The sequence below is a fragment of the Vespula pensylvanica genome, chromosome 1 (assembly GCF_014466175.1).
Source record: "Vespula pensylvanica isolate Volc-1 chromosome 1, ASM1446617v1, whole genome shotgun sequence".
In the NCBI taxonomy this organism is placed as follows: domain Eukaryota; kingdom Metazoa; phylum Arthropoda; class Insecta; order Hymenoptera; family Vespidae; genus Vespula; species Vespula pensylvanica.
Window position 1 is genome coordinate 7,291,278 of NC_057685.1, and position 25,000 is coordinate 7,316,277.

The following is a 25,000-nucleotide window of genomic DNA, read 5'->3' on the forward strand; positions in this document are numbered from 1 at the left end:
GAAGATGAAGAAGAAGAGGAGGAAGAGGAGGAAGAGGAGGAGGTGGAGGAGGAGGAGGAGGAGGAGGAGGAGGTGGAAGAAGAGGAGGAGGATGAGGATGAGTATGAAGAGGAGGAGAAGGAGAAGGAGAAGGAGGAGGACGGCGACAGGCAGATACGCAGCAAGCAAGAGTGAGAGATAGCGTGAGAGAAAAAGAGTATGAGAAGGAAAAAGAGAGAGAGAGAGAGAACGAGAGAGAGATAAAGAGAGAGAGAAAAAGAGAGAGAGAAGTAGCAGAGGGACGGTAGCAGAGTGCGAGCGAGCGAGCGAGCGAGCGAGCAAGGAGGGGGGAGCGAAAGACTTGGGTTTTAGTCGTCGGGGTGGGGGTAGTGCACGCTCCAGCCGCTCCGAGGGCCGCCACGGCGGCGCAAAACATTCAGTCGGCAAAAAGTAGCCAAGGGGTGAGCATCACCCTGAGGTACGTACGGAAACCTAACGTGTATCCGAGCCAGCGACACGAGCCGTATAGATAGAAAACGAAATACGAAGCGAAAAGGAAAGGAGCAAAAGAAAAATAGATACGAATTGATACGTGAGATTTAAAAAAAAAAAAAAGATAAAAGGAGAAGGAAAGAAAAAAAAAGAGAGAGCGAAGAAAAGAAGAAAGAAGAGGAGAAAGGAAAGAAACGAGCACAAAAAAAGACCTACAGTGTATCGTCGTTGTTGTCGTCGTTTATCATCATCGAAACATTGAAATAATAAACGTGAGTGTCGCGCAATATAGATCATCGTTAATATAATTATTTAATATCGTTTTAATTATTATTATAAGCGTCCCGATTTCATCGTTATTGGAAAGGGCAAGGATAATATAGAAGGAAGTGTGGCGGGAGTCACGTAAACACAGTGCCGCGATATAGTTATACGCGCCCGGTCTGAACGCGTTCGCCACGCTCCAAAAGGATTCGAATCGACTAGACCGTCCGATGTATCGTGTTTAGTAAGATACGATAAAAGAATCGAGAAAACGTGTCTATGATCGATCTTCGACCGCGAGTTGTACGAGGAGGAGGAGGAGGAGTAGGAGGAGGAGGAGGAGGAGGAGGAGGAGGAGGTGAAGGAGGCGGAGGTGGCGGAGGTGGCGAAGAAGGAAAGGAGGTGGTGTTGGTGGTGACTGAGAAGGAAAAGGTGGTGGAGAAAAAGATAGAAGAGAAGGCAGAGGAGGAGGTGAAGGAGGTGGAGGTCGTGGAGGAGAAGGAGAAAGAGGAGGAGGAGGAGGAGGAGGATCAACAAGGTTGTAGAAAAAGAGAAAGAAGGATCGTTTCCCCTTGATCTCTCTCCCTCGTCGTCTCGTTCACACAACACTTTGCCTTACTACGCGATCGTGTTATGAGATTGTCAATCGCCGTGAGACGAGGCGTTCGGCAAGGTCGTGGCTAAGAACTTTCGAGAGGAGGAGACGCGAGCTTCAAGGTCACGTCACGCGAGAACGCGAGTATCCCGTGCAAGGTCTCTTATTATCGAGTGGTAGGAAAGTGTTAGCGACGGTGAAGACGTCGACGTTGACGTCGTCGATTACGACGAAGACGGCAACGGTCGGTACGACAACGACGACAACGACGAAGACGACGAAGACGACAAAGACGTTTAAAACGACGACAAGGAAAACGTGGAGAACTAAGAGAACGAGGTGGAGGTGGAACAAAAGAACTCGTTCGAAAATTTATATAACGATAACGATAATAGAGATATAGTGCGAATATAAAATAGCGAAAGGGGAAAACGGACAAAAAACGAACGAAAAGGAATTAAACAATAGTGAGAGAAAGAAATCAAGGGAAAGAGGGAGGCGGGAGGGAAAGAGGGAGGGCGGGAGGGAGGAGGAGGAGGGAGAAGTGTCCCGACTTAGGGAGATATGGAGGTACGAGCCGAGTATCGTCCCGTGGTACCCACGGGGGTGATACCGACCGGCCTCCAAGATTATCACGCGGCCATCCCCGATCTCAGTCCACCAAGAAGCCAAGGATCCTCGACAGGTGGGGCATCCTCGATCGGCGACTTCGCGCCTCGCATGTACACGCCGCCCACGCCACCCACGCCGCACGACGACGACAAGGTAAAGGCCGAGTTTACGTATTTCGAGCTTGACCTACCCCGAACGACTCAACTGAAATTATCATCTTACGAGTGTTCTCTTTCTGTTTTTAGTTCTTTTCTTTTTTTGTTTTTGTCTCTCTCTCTCTCTCTCTCTCTCTCTCTCTCTCTCGCTCTCTCTCGCTCTCTCTCGCTCTCTCTTTCGCTCTCGAGCTCTCACTCTCTCACTATTTAGAAAATTCAAGAATCGTAGATGTTTTGTATTATACTTGAAGGAGATCGAAAGTTATTGCTCGCGTGCCATGTTATTTGTTGTCTGAATTTCGTATACTATCGTTCTCTCTCTCTCTCTCTCTCTCTCTCTCTCTCTCTCTCTCTCTCAACAGATAGGTATCTACCATCCGATTCCGAGAACTATGTCGTTCCTTCGCCTCTATAAATCACCGCTTTAGTAGGTATAACGTTCTGCTTCGCGACTATTGTAGCGTTACCGTACTTACTTGATATTCGTCTTCGAAATGAAGTTGTTCTTTTCGACAGATAAAATTCTTCACGAACTAACGAATCTATTGGTAAATAAAAAAAAAATCATATATGCAAATCGGCATACGGAATAGATTTTTATTCGTTCGTCGCTCGGTCTAATCGAATTTTTGAAGAATTTCAAAAAAAAAAAAAAAGAAAAATGTTACCATGGATCCGTATGGATCTACGTATATACTAAATATCAGGAAAGAAAGATCGATCGTTGCCACAGTGTGACGTCTCGTTTTCGGCGAATATTATCAATATGTAATAGTTGAAACGATTGCGCGTCGTTGCGTGGCAAAGTCCATAAAAAAGATGGTAAACATCCTTGAATATCGAACTGGCTCCGCCATCGGCTAGGGAAACATTTTGCTTCTCTTAATATGAATGTTTATACATTCTCGTCTTATATATACGGATCGTTAGAGAATGATTTAGATTATATGTCCACAATTCTCTTTCTTTTTCTTTCTCTAATAATCTCATTCTTATCAAGTATACGTATTTTAGTTTGAAAATAAATGTAATTGTATGTCCTTTCCAAGAACATTGAACGGAATGAAATTCAAAAAAAAAAAAAAAAAAAAAAAAAAAACGAGTATATCTACTTCGCAAACTTCGAGTAATATCATTATTTTTGCATAATTCTTGTATTTCTTTCTTTCTTTTTTTCTTCTTTCCAAACGCAAATTAATTCGACGTGATCGAGTTCCTTTAACAAAACTGTAGTAATCGGGAAAGTCGAAAGTTCGAAAGTAGAAAATAAATCGAAAGTAAGGAAAAATAAAAAAGAGAAGAAAAAAAATGAAAAACAAAAAGATCTAACCCTCTTAACGATGAAGAGATTCGAAGAGGGAAAGCTTCGATTGATTTAGATTATTTGTTCACAATTTTCTCTCTCTCTCTCTCTCTCTCTCTCTCTCTCTCTCTCTCTCTCCTCTTGTATCTCTTTCTCTTTTTCTCTAATAGTCCTATTCTTATCAGGTACACATATATATTAATTTAAAATTATAATTGTACGTCCCAGTCAACAATATTGAGCAGAATGAAATTCAAACAACAAAAAATGATTTACATCGTAAACTTCGAATAACTTCATAATTTTTGAATAATTCTTTGATTATTTTTTCCTTCCCAAACGCAAATTAATTCGACGAGTAGTCGAGTTTCTTTAACAAAACTGTAGTAATCGCGAAGATCGGAAGTTGGAACGTAGTAAATAAATCGAAAGTAAGAGAAAAGAAAAAAAAAGCCGAGAAAAAAAAAAAAGAACTTAACCCTCTCAACGACGAAGCAATTCGATAAGGGAATACCAGTCTATAGATATTAATTTGCGTACTTATAGGCTGGCACGATTTCGCGAACGTTATAAAGGATTTTCTTAGGGGTAATAATTCGTATTTGTATTGGAATCTTAGCGCTGTTCGTGATACCAGCTTCATTCTGAAATCAAATTCGAATTTGAATTCGGTTCGCATGCGAGACGGTACTTATGAATCGGTTGAGAAAGCTGAAGAAACGGGATTTTATTCTGACTGCACAAACGATCTCGCTCGACTTCATTTCCTTCGGCAGGCGACTGACGAAGTAGGTAGCTAAGCTAGCTAGCTGAGCAAAACTAAGCAATCTAAACAAGCTAGCTAGCTAGTACGATAATACGTAGTTTTCAAACTCGAATCAATCGATCTCGAGCGAGCAGTGTTCCCTCTTAACATCTTCTCGATATTTCTTAAGATTAATTCTGATCGAATAGGGGATTTTTTAATCTTCTTTTTTGTATATTTATTGTGCGTGCGCAGAAAGGAGAGAGAAAATAGAAAGAGAGAGAGAGAGAGAGAGAGAGAAAAAGAGAGAAAAACTCGTCGAAAAGGCGCGAGCTCAACGATTTCGCATGACGGCGTTTCAACTCCGCCCTGCTCGAATGAGTAGTAGTTGCATAACGAGGAATAATTATGTTTATGTTCAATAAATGAGCAACCGTCACGATAAAGGCTTACCTTGAACGATGCGATACTTCTGCCAGGTTGGTACGTCTCACCGTTTCGTCAGTGAGAAAGGGACGACCGTGTGTACATACGTATAACGCATAGCTCCATTTTTTATCGGTCAGAATAAACTTTAACTACGTTTTACGTAACGCTAACAAACGAACGGAGAAAGTCATCGGAGAGTTTTCGCTGGTCTCTGATTAATTCTTCCATCTTTTTTTTTTTCTTTACTTCTTCCTTTCTTTTTGTTTTTCTTTTTCTTTTTGCTTTTCATTAAAAACGACAAGATCGTTGTTGTTCTATCGTTTTCCTTCTTTGGAGTTTTATTTCTTTATTCATTTTCTTTTTCTTGTTTTTTTTTCTTTCTTTTTTTTTTTTTTTTTTATTATAGTTACTTTTTCTCGACACAATCTTTTCGTCCGTCGAGTTCTCATATTATTTTAAATGATATTTTTTTCGAAGGGCGGGACGATCGTATTTTTTTGATCGCATTGCTTTTTAACAAAGATTAAAGACGTTTCTATATACGTTGAGAACATAGATCGTAAGAAGAAAAGAGAACGGAGGAAAAGTATAAGGTGGAGGGTATCGACTGACCCTCGACGCTTTAAGGGCGCATTCATCGTGCGCAATTTTGCTGAAACGCAGGACAATGACGTGCTGTCACAATAAGCTTCTCTCTCTCTCTCTCTCTCTCTCTCTCTCTCTCTTTCTCTTTCTCTTTCTCTCTCTTTTTCTGGTTGGTCGGTAAGGACGACCAAGAGAAATACATAATCCGTCCATGCTGCCATGTGTAGCAAATAAGGATAGAAAGAAATGAACGATACGATCGACTCTTGTATCTCGATATATCTTTTTCTATTCGTTTTCTCGTTCTTTCCTTCGGCTTCACCTTCTTCTCCACCTCCACCTTCATCTCCACCTTCACCTCCATTTCCATCTCCTTCTTTCATTCCTTTTATCTTCGTACCGAGGGGTTGAAACGTTAGCGAGGCTTTACTCGCGAGATGAGGGAAACAGAGGGACAGAGAGAGAGAGAGAGAGAGAGAGAGACAAAAAAAAACAGAGGGAAAGAAAGAGAGAGAGAGAGGGTGAATAGAAGGAGGAAAAGAGATGGAGAAAAGGGAGAAAAAGTAGTAGGACACTCGCGTATACGATCGACGAAAAGAAAAAGGAGATCTATGTAGTTCGTCGTCATGTAATTCTCTTCGTCGGGTAAATTCCATTTGTGCGTCGGCGGCGAGATTCGGAAACTCGACCCGTTAAAAAAGTCCTTTGCTGAATTTCTGCTAGCTTTCTCTTTTCTTTTCTTTCTCTCCCTCTCTCCTTCTCTCTCTCTCTCTCTCTCTCTCTCTCTCTCTCTCTCTCTCTCTCTCTCTCTCTCTCTCATTCGAAAGGTACTATCACCCTCTTCACGAATCGCTTTGAATGATCTTCTAGAAGATACATAGGTACATATATAGGAATAGATAGGTAGATAGATAGATGGATGGATAGATAGATAGATAGATAGATAGATAGATAGATAAATCCCATTTCCGTCGATTCGATATCTATCTACATCTTTTTACGCGATTATTTCTCTCCCTCTCCCTCACTCTTTTATCATATTTCATTCTTTTTATTTTATTTTTTCTTTTATTTCTTTTTTTCTCGTATTTTTCTCTTCTTTTTTCTTTCTTTTTTTTTTTCTTTTTTTTTCTTTTATATATTATTTCTATTTGCCTTATCAATAACCTTGGACTTTTGGAAAGAAATGTTACGTGCTATTTTCTGAGCGATTCGAAAAAAGGCCAAACATTATTTATTTATTTTCGAAAATTACTCATCCCTAAAGCGAAAAAGAATAGGAAGAAAAAGACAGAGAAATAGTAGCGCGTAGGTCGTACGATTTACATTACATCGTTAATCCTCGCCTACGGATCGTTTTAATAACTCTTTGACGTTAGTTGGCTTCGTTTCGTTTGTATGACGTCGAGATCGTGTAACTCGATGCGTTGAAAAAAGTCCTTTTGTCCTGCGAATATCGTGCTCGCGCTTAGTGAGGAAAAACGCGGAGAAAAACTTGCTTCTAACAGGGGATGTTTGCGACTTTATACGGTTATGGCGAATGACGCGAGGAGATGAAAAAAATGACGATAGAGAGATAAATTAAATCGGATGTGAGAATCGAAAAAGTCTTGCTTATTTCTTCTTTTTTTTTTTTCATTTATAATTATTATTATTATCATTATTATTATTAATATTATTATTATTAGTAGCAGTACAGAAAGAAGAATTAAAATTTATCCATATTTGTTTAATACTTTATAACGAAATGTAACTTTAAAGTCATGCAATCATATGCATACATATATGTACATTTTTTTTAACTTTTATTTCATTACTTTGCAAGAAAAAAATTAATTGTTATCACATATCCTAAGGTTAATATTTGCTAATTATAGAATTTTTCTTTTTTTTTTCTTTTTCTGTTCTTTTTTTTTTTTTCTTTTTTTACAGTATTAACTTATACCGTAAGTTTCACACGTTATATCATAACTTTTTGTTAGATACGAAAAGAAATTGGATTATAATGAGTTAAAAGAATGTACATAGTTACATTCTCATAAGTTCGTCTAATTCTAGCTGACAAAAACAAATTCAATGGCGCTATCAATGTTTTCTTGCGAAAGAAAACGAGAACGTATCCTTCCGACGGAACGTAAAATACTTGAATATTCTCGACTATTATCCTTCAATAAATTTATATTAATAACTTTATTAGTTCATATTAACAGGATTGTATAATACTCTTGTTAACTTTAGTTTAGCAGAGAAATCCGACGGTAAGTTTATCGTCTTTTGATTTCGAATAGATTTAAACTCGCAAACTTTTCGTTATTTTTAATTGCGGATTTAACCTTCAAGGGGCCCGAGGCGTTAAACATTTTTTGGATCTCATTAAAATAAATCAATTATTCACAATATATATATATATTTTTTTTTTCTCGCCTAAACTGTTCATGCAAATGATCAAAAGTGAGAAATACACTGTTCGAAATTCCATTATTATAGTCGGGAATATAGAAATAAAAATTCTATACAGGTTGTCAGATATTAAATTATATTTATTATACGATATAATATAAATTTTTATATTGTCACGTATAGAGTGTCTTACGTCTTATTTGGCCCGAGGCTACCGTTTGTAAATCAATCCTCCATTGATTGTTTTCTATTTTACAGAATGAACGTGAAAACATACTTATAGAAATCTTCAACGTAAACTTTATTTACTGATCAACCATCGCAAGAATATACATACAAATCTTTATTTATATTTAGCTCTTCTATTTGATCCACATTTGGATTATTTCAATTCGATCGATCCCCTTAAAACACTTCGTGCTCTCCGTCGGCTAAATTAGAGACAGGACTAATCTAAAATCTTTCCCCTCTCTCTCTCTCTCTCTCTCTCTCTCTCTTTCTCTCTCTCTCTCTCTCTCTCTCTCTCTCTCTCTCTATCTATCTATCTCTCTCTCTATCTATCTATCTCTTTCTCACTGCTAACTTAAAATAAGAATTGGTGGTGTGTATCTAACCGACTCCCTTTACTCATCCTTTTTCTTCTTCCTGATGACACAGGATACCATATTTCTTCGACGGCTGTAAAAAAGCTTCTCGTCTATGAGGAGAAAAAAAAAAGAAGAAAGAAAAAAGGGAGTTTAAAAGAAAGAAAGAAAGAACGAAAGAAAGAAAGAAAGAAAAAAAAAAAAAGAAAAAGGAAAAGAAAAGTAAAAGAAGAAACATGGTGCTATCGCAGTACGCTTCTATTTTCGACGAATAGTTAGGAAGGAAAGTAGGAAGGAAGGAAGGAAGGAAGGAAGGAAGGAAGGAAGGAAGAGAAAATGGTAGAAGGTAGAAAAAGCTTTCCTCGTACTTACTTTCTCGTACCGTATGAGTTTTCTCTGTTAGAGGAAGAAGATGCTTCCTTAAAATCGAATCAACCTAAAACGTTCTAAAAAAGCGTCCTTCCTTTTTCGTTTCGTTTTGTTTCTTTTCTTTCTTTTGTCCCTTTTTTTTTATCTTTTATATACTTGTACTTACTCGCTTCGCATTTTCCCACATCCGATCAATCCAAATGAGATATCGAAGTAAGACTCGCGGAAAGAAAAAAAGACAGAAAAAAGAAATTCAAGTAACAACGTACGAACTGATCATTAAGCCATCGCCATTTTCGATTAATTTTCCTCGGATTTATATGTATTTCCCTTCCGCCATTTCTCTTTTTCTATTTCTCTTTCTCTTCTCATTTCTCTTTCTTGTTCCCTCCTATTCCATCTCTTTCCCACTGTCACAAATTTTCCAATGTTTTTGCTCGTTTTTGCCTCTACGAGTTCCTCGCGCTCTCCTTTCACCAATGAGTTTCGCGGACGCACGTGCCGTTCACCTGCTGCGTGGCGCTCACCGTCGGATCGGATCGGATCGGATCTGATCGTTTCGATTCTTTCGCTTCGATTTTACCGAATCCCTATCTCTTTCTCTATCTTTCCCATGAGCCATCTCAAAGAAAATCAAAAAGAATATAAGCGATATGAACGAACGTAAACGTCGTGGATTTTTCATTAGAAAATAAATTTTATCGATAGGCCTCAGAAATGATCAACTCAACAATGAATAGCTTTTGCTAAAATGTATCGCGATCACGAAATCCGTTATGAGTGTATCCTTCCGAATGAGCAGATGGCCATCCATTTCTCTTTCTCTCTCTTTTATCGGACCGAGCATGCACACGCTGTTTCTATTGAGAGAAAAGAGAGGGGAAAGAGAAGGGGAAAGAGAGAAAGAGAGCGAGAGAGATAGATAGAGACACAGAGAAAGAGAAAGAGAAAGAGAAAGAGGGAAGGATAGGATAAAAAAAAAGGAAAAAAATCCTCCCCTAGGAATAGTCGTTTCCGGTACGGCTAGCTTAGCCAAGGGATAGTACAGCCCTTGGATCGCTAAAAAGGGCCAATCTTTCGCTGGTTCAGTCGCGACTCGATGTACGCGAACTAGAGGACTAGAGGAAAGGGAGGAGAGAATCGTTACACCCCCTCCCTATCTCCACCGGCCCTTCGACGAATCTAAACACGAGGGTTCGACTTTCCTTCCATACCTTTCCTCCCCACTTAGTCCCATTTTGCACCCTTATTTATGCTCCTCGTCGAATAACATTCGAAAGATGATGGCATCGAAATGTAGGGATGGTCAAGCGAAATGTAGAGAAGGGAGGTGGGGGAAACAAAGGGGATTAAAGGTGCAAGGGAGTAGCAGGCAGGCAGGAGAGGTCATGGGGAGGCTGTAGATACTGATTTAATTTTGGATCGACGAATTTGAATAATTAAAAATTTTGATTAACTGTCGAAGAAAAAAAAAAGAGAAAGATCGATTTTATTGATAGGCATAAAGGATTATTATAAATGTTAAAACGAAATCAATGTCTTCATTGGAGAAGCCATATTTAATAGCGATCGCGAGATATCCAGTCGTTAATCATAATCCAACAAAGTTCTTTTCGAAAAAGGACAAAGAGACGGGAATATTCGTCGTGGTTATGTGACTTCCTCTTTATATATATATATATATATATATATATATATATACATAGGTGTCTTTGATTGGCGGACTAAAAATTATAAATCAGAATAATTATTTTCGGAGTGAATCACTTATTTATTGAAAGTACAATATAAAATCATAAATTACAAATCATTGTTAAATTATAGGTACTAATCTCCCCTATCTCAAATAAAGAAAAAGAAAATAGTGAAATTGACTTCGTATCATTAAAAACGTAAGCAAATGACAGTAACGTATCTATTTTGATTAAAATTTGACTTACATACTCTTTTATTCGACCCATTAGATATACTTGTATGCACATTATATATATACGTATATATATATATATATATGTATGTATGTATGTATATATCTCTTTCTCTCTACTTTTCTTTCTCTCTACTTTTCTTTCTCTCTCTCTCTTTTTGCTTTGCATCGAAGATTTTTGCCCTGATTTATGTAATAGCGCTCGAATTACCGTCGTAAATTCCCTTAATGAGATCGTTAAAGCTCTCGCTCGCTCGCAAGTGAGTCCACCTGAAAGTTTCCCCTTTGTTGAGGGCACCGTATCGAAATTTATGTAGACGTTTTACCGATGGATGTTTGCCGCTTTTTACAATCATCTCTCGGCATATACCCGTGCGCATCACCGTGCTCGATATCAATTTTACGAACGTCTCTTATGAGGTTTACGAGTATCGCTTATTAACTCGTATTCGTTGAGCGTCGATGAGGAAAAAGAGAAATCGAGTGCTCGTTTCCGATATCGAAAACAATTCGGAATGATAAGAAAAGAAAATTGAGAGTGTCGATAATGGATGAAAATGATTGGAGAGGGAGGCAGGGATAGGAAAAAAAAAACAAATAAAAATTTTGATTTGTGAAAAAGAAGAAAGGAAAGAAAAAAGAGAAAGAACTTTTCACTTCTTCAAAATATATATTTAATTATCCGCGTAAAAATTTAGAATACTAACAATAAGATTAAAAATTAGGCTTCCTCTTCCTTCGATGAACGTCACGAAAAAGTAGTAAAAAAGAAAGAGAAAATGTCATTGTCGATGTACCACGAGAACGGATTAATATTCTCGAAGATAATTTTAATGTAAAATTCTTTTCTCTAAAGAGATGTGCATTCCAATCATCTTCGTAATCAACGAAATAAAACGAAAGTCGTGAGCATTTAAATTCAATGTGCATACTTTAAACCTTAAACTTTATCACGAATGAATCATTTCTTTCTAAGAAATATAAGGAATATAAAACGTAATCGAAAAATGAAATACATTTTCGATTAATGGTTATATTCATCTAATACCATATTAAGTAATAATAAAAAATTCTTCATTTTATATTTATTAGTCTTATTAATTTTCTAGAATTAAAAAAAAAGAAAAAAAGGAAAATATGCCAAATGAAATGTCGTTCGAAAAATAGCTTTCCTTTTTTTTCTTTTAAATGAATCAAAAGTACCTAGGCGATATTAAAAATTTATTGCCCTTATCGGAGACTTTTTGGGTTAATTTCTTTTTTGCTTTTCAATTTTTTGTTCAGCTTGTAAAACTAATTACAAATTCAAAATATCTCGATAATGAGTGATTGATTTTGAAAATTATTTCAGAACATTTGCGACATTTTTATAAGAACGCGAACTTATTTTTACGATAATTACGAAATTGATATTAAAATTGATATTTAAATCTTTCTATTAGTCGAATCAAATGCGTTTGAAGAAGTTAGAGTGGTTTGTTCCGATGGGTGTCGCGTTTCCAATAGGAAGGAACGAGTTCGTTAGAATAAATTCTCTTCGATGGGGGTCCCCTCATCCAAAAATTTCGTTTTGTTTTGACTCTCCCTTGGCTTTTCTAACGAAGAAGAGGAAAAAGGGGAGAAATACGAAACGCTTTGTGAACATGGAAGAAGAGGGACAAAGAAAGAAAGAGAGAGAGAGAGAGACGAGAAAAATGTTGCTTTATATTTCAATCTCGAACGTGAAATAGAGAGAGAGAGAGAGAGAGAGAGAAAGAAGGAGACAGAGAGACAGAGAAAGACTGCGATGGATAATTGTTGCTGTCGAAGACATTCTTGTTCCAGGGTCTATATCCATTTTGTGAAAACGCATAAGAAAAATGTCCACAGCCCTCGTTTCTCTTTTTTTTCTTCTCCCTTTTTTTTCTTATCCCTCTATTTTTTCTCTCTATTCATCTTGTTGCCTCGAAATATCTTTATCCTCTCTCTCTCTCTCTCTCTCTCTCTCTCTCTCTCTCTCTCTCTCTCTCTCTCTCTCTCTCTCTCTCTCTCTCTCTCTCTCTCTCTCTCTCTCTCTCTCTCTCTCGATATTAACAAAACAAATATTTAGAGAAATAATTACTTTGTTTGTAACTCGTGCAACGATATATTTAAGAACGAGATGCCAGAGAAGCTTCCTATTTCGTTTCTAACGCGACTCGTCTCGGACAACGTACAGAGCAGCAAGGTAGATCGATTAAAAAGTCATAATCTTGTGGGACGTAGGGTTTGTGTTAAAGAAACAGAGAGAGAGAGAGAGAAAGAGAGAGAGAAAGAGAGAAAAAGAGAGAGAGAGAGACAAAGAGAAATGAAAAGAAAAAAAAGGGGGAGAGGTAGAAAGATGCGTACGATGTCTCGGACGTTGATCTCTTTCCTACCTGAGATGAGGGCTGACTATTCGTCCCTCCTTTCCTTCTCTCTCTCTCTCTCTCTCTCTCTCTCTCTCTCTCTCTCTCTTTTAGTATATTTGTATCTGTCCGTTTCTCCTCGCTCTCGTAATTCCGAAGCACCGTTCCTAGGAAGGCGCGCGGCAGCGATAATGAATGGCGAGAATGGCCTGTCGGGCCGCTTAAGCTCGATCCACAGGTGCAGATGCAGTTCTGCTCCCGTTTCGAGACTCCTTCCTCCAGCCGATTTCATTGCCCTGCCATTTCGTCTCTCCGATGATATTATTCCAGCCAATGTGGATATTACATGTATTTTCTATCTCTCTCTTTTTTCTCTTTTTTTTTTTTTATCTCTTTCTCTTTATCTTGTTCGTTTTCTCTCTTTCTCTTTTTATCTCTATCTTTATCTCTATCCCTATCTCTATCTCTATCACTATCACTATCTCTATCTCTATCTCTTTTTCTTTTTCTTTTTCGAATAAACTTTTCTTCGTAGCCCGATGATCACCCCAACTTTTCGAAGATATCGAATTTATTAGCTCTTTTTTCTCCTTCTCTCTTTCTTCTTTTCCTTTTTTTTTTTCTTTTTGTTTCTCTTTTAACATTCCGAAGTATTTTAAATAAATAGTCAGTATTTATAATTAAACATCAGTACCTAATATAAGTGACGCAATCGCTGACCCAATCGTCTGACTACTTAATTTTTTATAGCGATATTCATATATACTGATTATTTGTTTTACAAAATGTTTACGATCGGTTGATTAAAATAATTGACAGAATGTAAATAAGAATACTTTTCGAATTTCTTTTCCTTTTTTCTTTTTTCTTTTTTTTTTTTTTTTTTTTTTTAATTGCTTCAACTTTTATTTGAAATATTGAGATATTCGTATCTTGAAATAATTTTCATTTGGTATCATCCTGTATGACCTTTAAGACATTCAACCGCGTTGATAAATGAAACGATCGAATAATAGGGATTAATGGAATAATAATCGCGAGAATTTGGATTAGCATGATATTTAGGACGGTAAGAGGATATGTCAACGTTCAAATGTTATCGATCATATTCGATTACAAAGTATAGTTCGTATAATAAATGAGCGGTTTAGAACGAGACTAGATTGGCCGGTGTTCTAAACGAGAACAGCTACGGGGTTAATGAATGGCGGTTTTGCGGCCGTCGCCTTTAATCGCCGATGACTTAGGCTTATAAGAAACGTCTTTTTTTTCTTTCTTTTTTCTTTTCTTTTCTTTTTTTACTTATTTCTTAAAAGGAAACGAAAATATGAAAAAACGATCTATGGGATATATGTGGGTCATTTTTGAGATGTTTTTTTTTTTTTTTTTATACTTTTTCTTTATGTTCGGCTCAAGAATATCGAAAATCGAATAAATAACCATACTCTAGCTTTAAAAACATAGTCTTAACTTTACATATCGTAAAAGAAATGTTACAGTTTTTATGGAGACATTATTTTTTTTATTACTAATTAAACGAAATTGAAAAATGAGGTATATATATATATATACATATATATATGTGTGTGTACCGAAATCATTTTCAAGATATTATATATATATATATATATGTGTGTGTGTAAATCATTTTCGAGATAATTTCATTAATTTAATTTTCAATTCAATCTTAAATTCGAATATAAAGAAAGTCGATAGAAAATCTTGTTTAGAAAAATCAAAGAATCATTTTTGTCCCTTTTTCTCATTATAAAGTCCGAACACGAGAAAATACTGGACTTACAGGAACGATAAGCTGACAATGATGACAACTGAAAATAGACGTAGGGAGCGCGTCTTTTCCCAATTACGGGTTACGTCGAAGAAGAAAAGGAAGTCAGACATGTCAGTAGAGAAGGTTGTCGCGGAAAATACCGAAGGAGAGAATATGTGCGAACTCGAAAGGGCCGCGTTTACTTGTTCCTCGTACTTGGAGTGGCCCGTCCGGTCGAGCAATTAGAAAGGGAATCGCGTAATCGGTGAAATAAAGATTATCTGGACGAGCAAGGCTACCAGTTGCCGTAGATGTAAACCGACGAAGACGAGCCGAATTGCTGACGGCGATGGACGAACAAGAAAGTGCCCGAGAACAGGTAGAGAATCTCGTCTGTCTTCTCTTTTCCTTATCGACAATAAGAGAAACGTATTTGACGTGGTTTCTTTCATTTTTCCTTTTCTTCTGTTCTTTTTTTTTTTTTTTTTATTCTCTTTTTTTCTCTCCAAGTACACCGATTAATCGAAGATTTTATTCATCTTGAAGATTGTTTTCGTTTTTATAATAAGAAGAATTATATTTCATAAATTTTATTGTTGCTTTTACACAAGGCTCTTTTATATAATATATATATATATAATATATTATGGAATATATTATCGTGTGATATATATTATATATAACTAAATCCTTATAAAGAATATGTATACGATATATAACTATAATTTATATATATATATATATTATATATATTAATTATATTATAACGATATGTAGTTATCTGTCTGTATACTATATAATTACATAATAGTTAGATATAGTTATATTGCAAAAATAGTAAATTTATCGTTCCGCACAACACATTTATTTGACCACAAAAGGGCTTTTGCGTCCAATAGATCCTTATCTTCTTTCAAGACTATAAAAGTATCTCTTCGGTAATCGTTACGATCGACTCGACTTTTCTACTATTCCTTCTTCTACATATATCTTTATCTTTGTTAAGATCGTCCTCGAATTTATCGTTATTCCGATCTTCAATACGTCTTTATTTTCGTCGATCGAAACTCGTGAAACTCGTACAAAGCATTAAATCCTCTGTGTTTCCCGTGGTCTCCCCTAGTAAATAGCTATAATATTATTATCGCAAACGAGCACAATGGAAAGACAGCTAGATTAACGCGAAACTGGAACAAAACAATAATTCAGAGTGCAAAGGAACGATCATCTCGGTGTCGTCATTGGTCGTTTTCTTCGTTGTCCATTCGCACAAATTGTAATTATTTACATTTTTCTGATACAATCTCTGGGACGCGAGAAAAAGAATTGAATCTTTTTTATAAACCAAACTAGACTTCATAAGTAGACATATATCTACGTATATATAACGATATGTACAATGACGTTTGTATATATGTATAGATATATATATATATATATATATATATATATATATTATTAATTGCTAAATACAATTAAAAAAAAAAATAATCTAGAAAGTCTGGAGAATGAGTAATAGATTTAAAAAATCACCAAGGAACATTTGATACCGATTTAAGAATCTTACTTTTGACTCTCCCTATATATAAATAAGAACGCAATCTCTTTTACCATTGATTTTTATCTTACGCAATTGGAAATATTACGTTTAATGCAAGCAACTTCCGTTAGCTCGACTTTTTCAGATATTAAGTGAAGGAATTCTGAACGGCGAGAAAAACAAAAAAAAAGAAATGATATTATTTTTACGAATTTAATGCCCCCGAGAGACAGAGAAAGAGTATAGAATAATACCGCAGAGGAAAATAGGTGCCATTTGGTGGTACGATAATAACGAACACGAAACATCTGTTATTCTCATTATTCTTGCTCCTGTTTGAACCATTAAATTCGTCGAAGAGGCAGAAAGCCTAGGCTATATTTATTAATTGCTCGAAAAGAAGTTGGACATTCCAACAATAAGATTCTTCTCCACTTCGTTCGAACGTTTTATGATCTCTCTCTCTCCCTCTCTCTCTCTCTCTCTCTATATATATATATATATATATATATATATATATATATATATATTTCTATCTCTTATTATTCTCTTTCGCATCATCACGATGGCCTCCGCGTTCGGAATAGAGAAAAAGATAGACGGAAACGAGAAATACGAGATTGACGGCCTTCTCATGGTGAAATTTTTCCGATGGATCGATTTTCTTACATGCAATTACATATATTACATATTTAGAATAGATTCATAATATAGAATAGATTTCGTTCGTTCGAATCGTGTCGTCACGATATACGAATTATCATCAGAAAATTAAGAAAATCGTTTGTCGATGGTACGCAGCGTTAAAATTTTCACTCGTGAAAAAAGTGAAAAAAAAAAAAGAGAAAGAGAAAAAGAATCGTACGTGTACATGTACGTAAATGTATACGTATACAACGTATATACTATGTACAATATCATATATTATACTTATCTACCTCGTGATTTCTTTTTTTTTCATTTTTTTTTCTTTTTTTTTTTTTCTATTAATTACCATAAAATTTCCTCGTTCCTTTCGCTCGAAATAACTTTCTAGTTTGTCTCTCGTAGATCACAACGATTCGTCCCTACCAATGAGGATGACAATGATCTATAAAACTACCTCCTCGACGAAAGACCCACAAAGCGTCACCACAGAATCAGGAACGATCTCTATTTACACGCTCGTCCCTATCCGCGAGAAGAGAAGACCCCTTTCTCTATTTTTCGTGCACGTGGGACCCTTCTTAGTTCCCTTCTCCTCTTTTTCACTCTCTCTCTCTTTCTCTCTCTCTCTCTCTCTCTCTCTCTCTCTTTCTCCCTTTGGAAAGGGTAAGCAAAGGCAAAGGGTGAAAAAGAATGAATGGAAGAAAGATGGCATCGTTTTTCCTACGATAATCGTATTTATCTAAATCGTCTGATGGGAAATCAAGTAGTAGTCTATCTCTTTCTCTCTCTCTCTCTCTCTCTCTCTCTCTCTCTCTCTCTCTCTCTCTCTCTCTCTTTTATTTCCTTATGAAAATTTGTTGGAAATTATTATAATCATTTCTCTGCGATTATCTTAACACATAAATCGCTCTTAGTTATACATAGGTACTCTAAAACCGGATCTCATGAAATTTTTCTTCGCAATTACCTACAGAATACGTTTAATTCGAAAAGTGTTCGTCAGATATTTCTTCGTTCGAAAGGTTTTATTAAACGTCCATTTAAATATTCTTAATGGCGAAACTAGAAATTCGAGATACTCGATTTTCACGCATAGTCTGGCACGTAATTAGCGTCAAACGGGGAAATATGTAAGTACGTAGGCATGGATTTCAATCGCGGAAATGGTTTTTTCGACTTTATCACGTACAAATTTTTTCTATCGATCTCATCAAAATGCAATTACTTTCGATGATTGCTTATATACATACATATATATATATATATATATATATATATATATAAAATATCATAACAAAATGAAAAAGAACTTGGATTATTTTTTAAACAGAAGTCTCAATAATTTATTGATCATTTATTTCTGATTATTATTTTCTGTCAATTTTCATGGATCATCGTCACGTTCAAATATTTATTATATTCTATATCTTCTTAAACTATACTCCTATATGTATATATAATAATATAAATATACAATTTATAATAATATGTATGTATATATATATATATGTATTTATGCATATATGTATATTTGTATATCAATATATCACGTTGAGGAAACGTTTCGTATAATAAGATTACCAATAGATCAATAAGATCAAGCTTTGAAAAAGTATACTACTTTGCTCGGAAGTATTTACCACTTGTGTCAGTTTCGTCGATTACGGTAAATGCAGTGCGAAACTCGTTCGCTTTTCACTTTCGCATATAATGGCCGCGTATCATTATAACATCACACTGGTTTAGAATGTTAACAACTGGTAACGATTGTAGAACGATGGTTTGAAAACCTGTCAACCGAGACGCGTTACATTGCGCAACGACGTTCTGTTAAATCGTAAGTATACCTTCGGCATAACGAGAGACGAGAATTCGCTTAGTCAGTTTCCTTTTATTACAACGAAATATAATATATATGTATGTGCATATATGTATTATATATACATATATATGTATATAATATGTAATTATAATATGTACATAATATATAATATGTACATACGTACATATTATTATTTTTACTACTATTATTATTATTTTATTTTTATTATTATATTTGTGTATATATATATATATATATTTTTTAAGATATATATACATATATACGTATGTAACTTTAACTTATTAAAAAAATCTACTCTATATAAGACGAAATATATAGTTTTCAATAAAAATCTAGATTAAACGTGAATAAAAAAGGTGATATCTTAGAGAAAAAACTTGTCCATGTATGACATCAAGAAAAATAAGGGAGAGTAGTTTTGGGGACGTAACGTCGATCATGGATGATCGATGATGTGTGGGGCCTGGCAACGTATGGCGCTTTTCTCAAGAGCGTAAGTGCCTTTTTGAATTTCGTCTTCGTTGAATACCATCCTCTGAATCCTCTGCTAATCTTCGATTCTTCGGTAGACGAGCCTTTGGCAATTTCTCGGTTAAAATCGGGGACCTTTTATCGTCCTGACCCTATGCCGTGCCCTAATCCACTCTAACGTAAGACCCTTCTCCCTTATATTTCTTCTTTTTCCACTTCTTCTTCTTCTTCTTCTTCTTCTTCTTCTTCTTCTTCTTCTCGCGTGTGTCACGAAATCCGGAAATTCTCTGAGTCGAATTAAATTGAAAAGAAAAGAAAAGAAAGAAGAAAGAAAGAAAGATGTGAGAATCCTTATCGAAAATTTATCAAAGTTATTGTCGTATCCCTTAAGAATTATTTCAATATTTCTTTCAAGGTTCTAAATCAGTGTTAAAATGGCGAAATAGGTGATCCAAAAGAAGAACGCACGAATTTCCGACGTAATAAATCCGCAGCGACGTTATCCTGGCAAAGGATCTCGGAATCCTTTACCTCTACACAGCCTCTTCGTACAATTATCTCGTTCGCTCTTTTTCTTGTTGATTTCGAAACCTCTCTTTCCTCTCTTTCTATCTATTTGTCTGTTTCTCTCGATCTCTCTCTTTCTCTATCTATCTATCTATCTATCTATCTATCTATATATCTAGCTATCTATCTATCTATCTATCTACCTATCTCTCTTTCACTTTTTCTCACATGGTCTATTCCGTCACGCGGATGTTTGGCACGCGACATTCTATCAACAGGTTGTCACGCTTTCAAATTCCCAGCCAGGAATTGTTTGTCTCTGAGATTAATAGTAAGCCCGATGCCAGTCGGGATTGTATATTATTCGTTAAATAACCACACGTTTTATGATAGAGTATAACCCTTTGGCTAACATAACTTCTCTTTCTCTCTCTCTCTCTCTTTTTCTCTCTCTCTCTCTCTATTTCTTTCTTTTTTTTTCTTTTCTTCGTTGGTAAAGTCGATAATAAAAATAACTCTCTCACCGAATGATATTAAATCATATTTGACTAAGAAATATTCGATGGAATATTTTTTGCCATTTCTTAGCCTATTTTAGAAGACGATTTCCAATTTCTTCGAGTTATTATAATTGTCGATATAAAAAGTTCCGAGTAGATCCTTATGTAATTATATATTCCTTTCGAAATTCATATATTATGATGGAGCTCTACGTAAGATTTCGTTCTCTTTAAATTATAAGTATACGCTCTTTCTGATAGGATGTTAAAGAGAAAAACTTGGAAGAGACGTGGGATTCCTTTAACGGCGTTCACACCAAAGCTCATGCTAACTCTCATTTGACCATGGACAGCCACTAAGTTCTTCTCAGTGGTGCCTGATGGATGGTCATTAAGGTCGAATATTTAAATTGAATTTACGAGCTCTGGCCTCGGGCTACCGTAGCTAGCCAACTAGGAGGTAGCTAGGGAGTCAGCTAACGTCAGAAATCGAGAAGAAAGCCTTGGGCCTCGTCTTCGTCTCGGTCAATCAGAATCTCTAAAGTCTCTCTGCAAAAATTTCGCATTTTTGCAGAGAGACTTTAGAGATTCTGATAGAGACCGAAAAAAAAGAGGAAGAAAAAAAGAAAAAAAAGAAAAATAAAAAAAGAAGAGAAAGAAAAAAAAAAGAAAAAACTGGAATCTCGTAATCTTGGTATAAGTTGCCAACCGATCGCAAATCTTCGTAACGATTTCATTCCATCAAGGAGAGAAGGTACTTTTCTTAAGCGGCACCCGTGTAAATCGACGTCGATTAATCAGGAATCACAGAAGCAGGATTCTCCTTCTTCTACCCGGAGGCATCTTTCGCAATTAAACGTACCATGTGATTTCTTGATTTGCCATCACACATTATTACTATTATTATTGTCCATACTTCTCTTTACATTTCGTTAGATTTGTTTTTTTTTTTTCTTTTTCCTTTTATTTATTTTCAATTTCTTTTTCTTTTTTTTTCTTTCTTTCTTTCTTTAATAATCAATCCAAAGAGAAAGAGACAAAGAGACAGAGATAAGTGTTTAACGTTCCTGCAAAGTTACGAGTTCTTCGAGTTTCCGTCGATTCTAACTCTAAATATCATGAGTTATGGGTATACCGTATAAAGTGTTTAGATGTAGAAGTAAAAGATCGCGAATTAAAATTACGGAGGAGTCGAGAAACCAACCGCTCGATTTACGAATCCGGCACGGAACTCTGGCCCCCGAGGGCAACCGAATCTCTCTCTTCTATCGATTAAAAGCGCGTCAATTTGTAGCCACTGACGCGTAATTTGCATCCAGCCTTGAGTGGTCCGGCAATCGGTCATGCCGACGTGATTTAAGCCGACGAAAGTACACGTATTTACTATATTTCGGGTTAGCCGACGTATTAATGAATAGAATAAATTTAGAAAATTTCTCTTCGTCCGTCCTTTAGTCGTCCCCTTGCATTCTAATCCGTTTTTATCTCGAATAATTATTTTCGAAAAGACGTCGTGTAAATAATTAATAGTCTTCTTGACCTTTTATTAAACAAAAATTATTTTCTTCTTTTCTCTTTTTTTTTATCTAACAATTCGTCGATCCGTTTATAGATTATAATAATAATAATAATAATAATAATAATAATAATAATAAGAAGAAGAAGAAGAAGAAGAAGAAGAAGAAGAAGAATAACAATAATAATAAATGCAATAATAAAAATTATAATAAAATAATAATCTTAAATCGATTAGTTTCATTCTGATATTATCTTTATTCAGTTCTTCTCTCTCTCTCTCTCTCTCTCTCTCTTTTTCTCTCTCTCTCTTTTTCTCTCTCTCTCTTTTTCTCTCTCACTCTCTTCTCTCGCTATGAAGGAGAACGAAAAGACTATCGAGTTACGTGGGCAGAGTGCGAACTTGACACCGGCAAGGACACCTTTCGAAAGGAGGAAATAAAAAATGTTTGTACCGGTCCGTTAAAGGACGCTTCGAGTCAGCTGTCGAAGTCACATTAAAGATCGATTCTCGATCTTAGCGTTGTCGCATCACTCGAATCGTATTTAATTTTATACGTTTAAGAATAGTCGAAAACGCGCAAGAAACGTCCGTCGTATATCATTCATATTCCGACGTCTCGTAGAGGCGTCATCGTCGACAAAAAATTGGCATAGATATTATTTTGGCGAAAATTCGAGAATAAATCATCTCTCTCTCTCTCTCTCTCTCTCTCTCTCTCTCTCTCTCTCTCTCCCTCTCCCTCTGTCTATTAAGAGGAGAATCATCAAATTATTTTCTTTGCATCGAAATGGAATCGGCACTAATTAACGAAGCCTTCCTAATTGCATTTTATTTTAATCGGTTTGGATCGATACCGATCGGCGCAAAGTCGACGTCGCGGCCTGGATAACGTTGCATAAATTACGAGACGACGCTTCGGTATAGAGAATTCGTTTCGATCGCTTTCGAGGAGAAAACAGAGAGAGAGAGATGGAGATAGATAGATGGATAGATAGATAGAGAGAGAGAGGGATAGAGAGAGAGAGAGAGAGAGAGAGAGAGAGAGAGGAAAGTCTTCGAAGGTCATACAACGAAGGATTTAACTCGTCCTGGATCCTCAGGCGTGGCGATTCAGAAGCGATCCACGAAAGGAACTCGTCGATTTACGTAATGATCTCGAAGTAAGGAGCTGTCGGCGCCAGCGAACCAAGCTAGTTGCTAGTCTTCCGTGTCCTTCCTGTTAGTTCCTGTCTCGCCTGTCCACCATTCGTTTCCCCTTCGAAATAGCTTAACTTCTTTGTTTCTTTTGATAATCGTCGAATTTCACGAGAAAGAGGATATGTCGAAAGGATGACGAGAGGTTAGAAATATTCTGATGCTCACTTCTTTTTTCCTGTTTGACGAAGGGAAGGAGGGCGAAGAAAGACCGATTAAAGCGTTACCGTTTGACGGAGGAGAAGGAGGAAAAGAAAGAGAGAGAGAGAGAGAGAGAGAGAGAGAGAGAGAGAGAAAATGTCCGTGCAGCAGTAGCCAGTCAGACGGGAATGGCCCGAGGCTAAGCAGTGATAGACAAGGTCAGCCTCTCCCAACCGCTGACGTTGCTCTCGCTACGCTATCTAGCCTATCGAGCTACCGAGCGCAAGATCGAACGGCTTTATTTAACGACACCGAAGCTATTATCGAGATACGAAGGTATAGATCCAATATTTTTTTGTTTCAGATCTTCGGGAGCAAGGCGGACCTGCAGCTCCACACGCAGATGCACATGCGCGAGGCGAAACCGTACAAGTGCAACCAGTGCTCTAAGGCGTTCGCAAACTCGTCTTACCTGTCGCAGCACACGAGGATCCACCTCGGCATCAAGCCGTACCGCTGCGAGATCTGTCAGCGGAAGTTCACGCAGCTGAGCCACCTACAGCAGCACATCCGCACGCACACCGGCGACAAGCCGTACAAGTGCCGGCATCCAGGGTGCACGAAGGCGTTCAGTCAGCTGAGCAACCTCCAGAGTCACTCTAGGTGCCACCAGACCGACAAGCCTTACAAATGCAACTCCTGCTACAAGTGCTTCTCCGACGAGCCCAGCCTCCTCGAGCACATACCGAAGCACAAGGAGTCGAAGCACTTGAAGACGCACATCTGCCAGTACTGCGGCAAGAGCTATACCCAGGAGACCTACCTGGCGAAGCACATGCAAAAGCACGCGGAGAGAACCGATAAGAGACCCCCGATCATCGGTACCGGGCTCAGGCCGTCGATCCATGCGATGGCCGCTCACCATCAGGATCATTATTGGCCGAAAATGAGTCCGGACTCGGTGATTGGCGATCTCCACGAACGGCTACCACATCACCATGCCGAGTACCATCAGAATCAGAACCCGGAGATGCTCCTGCCTGGCCACGGGCATCGCTCCGCCGAGTCCATAGAGAACGACTCGAGGCAACAGACGCCTCAGCCCGGACCCGCGGGTAATCATCATCCGAACAGTAGCTCGGCCTTCACGCCGATATCCTCGATCTCGATAAACTCGATATCCTCGATGCAACATCCCCTCAATCCCCTCAATCATCTTCATTATCCCGCCAGTCATCATCCGGCCTCGAGGCCTTACCTGTACGAGGCCTTCAACTCGACGCAAAAGTCCTCACCCACCTCGTCCTCCTCGGGCGTTACGTCCGGAACGACGAGCAATCAGAACGCCACCTCCTTCCCTAACCAACTGATCAGCCTACACCAGATCAGAAATTATGCTCATCAGCCGAATCTCGGCAATCTTGGGAACCTCAGCAACCTCGGCAATCTCGGCAACCTAAGCAGTCTCAACGCCACCATGGAGAGCCACGCGCTTCTCGGAGGACTCAAGGAGAAGCAGTAATCTCTGTTTCTGTCGATTAGAGCGGGATTAGACGCTAGGGAAATGTATTTTGTTCAAACACCACCTTTCTTTTTCTTCTACTCATCATCTTATTCTTATTCTTATCTTTATCCTTGCTCTCTTTTTATTATTATCTTTATTATTATCATCACACTTGTGTCTAGTTACAAAGTTAGCCCGATATCAGGGACCTGCTCGATCCTTTTCCTTCGGGCTCTCCCTAAAACTTCTTTCCTATTTTTTCTTTTTTTTTTTTTATTTTTCCTTTATTTTCTACTTTTTTCTACCGATCGCTCTCCTTTACGTTTTTTACTTTTGTTTCTAAAGTACCTTTTCCCTTTTTCGCGCGTGTGTGTGTGTATATATATATATATATACATACATATATTTTGTTCCCTTTACTTTTTGTTTCTTCTTTTATGCCATCTAACAACTACTATTTTCTCTCTATCGTTGTTTTATTTTTTTGTCTATTCTCGCATATTATTCGTGGCACTGTCGACCTACTCTAAATCGTTTCTCTTTCGTTTATCACGCGT

General features: G+C 37.2%; 1 protein-coding gene and 1 long non-coding RNA gene across 4 annotated transcripts in view; one reads left to right on the forward strand and one right to left on the reverse strand.

Annotated features, from left to right (window-relative positions):
* The window catches only part of LOC122636596 (zinc finger protein rotund-like), a 179,652-nt gene extending 155,111 nt beyond the window's left edge, over window positions 1-24,541 (forward strand). For all 3 annotated transcript variants that reach the window (XM_043827999.1, XM_043827989.1, XM_043827981.1), the window contains exon 6: window positions 23,304-24,541. In XM_043827999.1, coding sequence (XP_043683934.1) covers window positions 23,304-24,461 — 1,158 coding nt within the window. In that variant the 3' untranslated portion in view covers window positions 24,462-24,541. The remainder of the gene's footprint in view (window positions 1-23,303) is intronic.
* LOC122636617 overlaps window positions 19,794-25,000 on the reverse strand; it is a 5,426-nt gene continuing 219 nt past the window's right edge. The window contains exons 2-3 of the long non-coding RNA XR_006328996.1: window positions 20,004-20,021; window positions 19,794-19,808 (exon numbers count right to left, since the gene is read on the reverse strand). This is a non-coding gene — a long non-coding RNA (uncharacterized LOC122636617). The remainder of the gene's footprint in view (window positions 19,809-20,003; window positions 20,022-25,000) is intronic.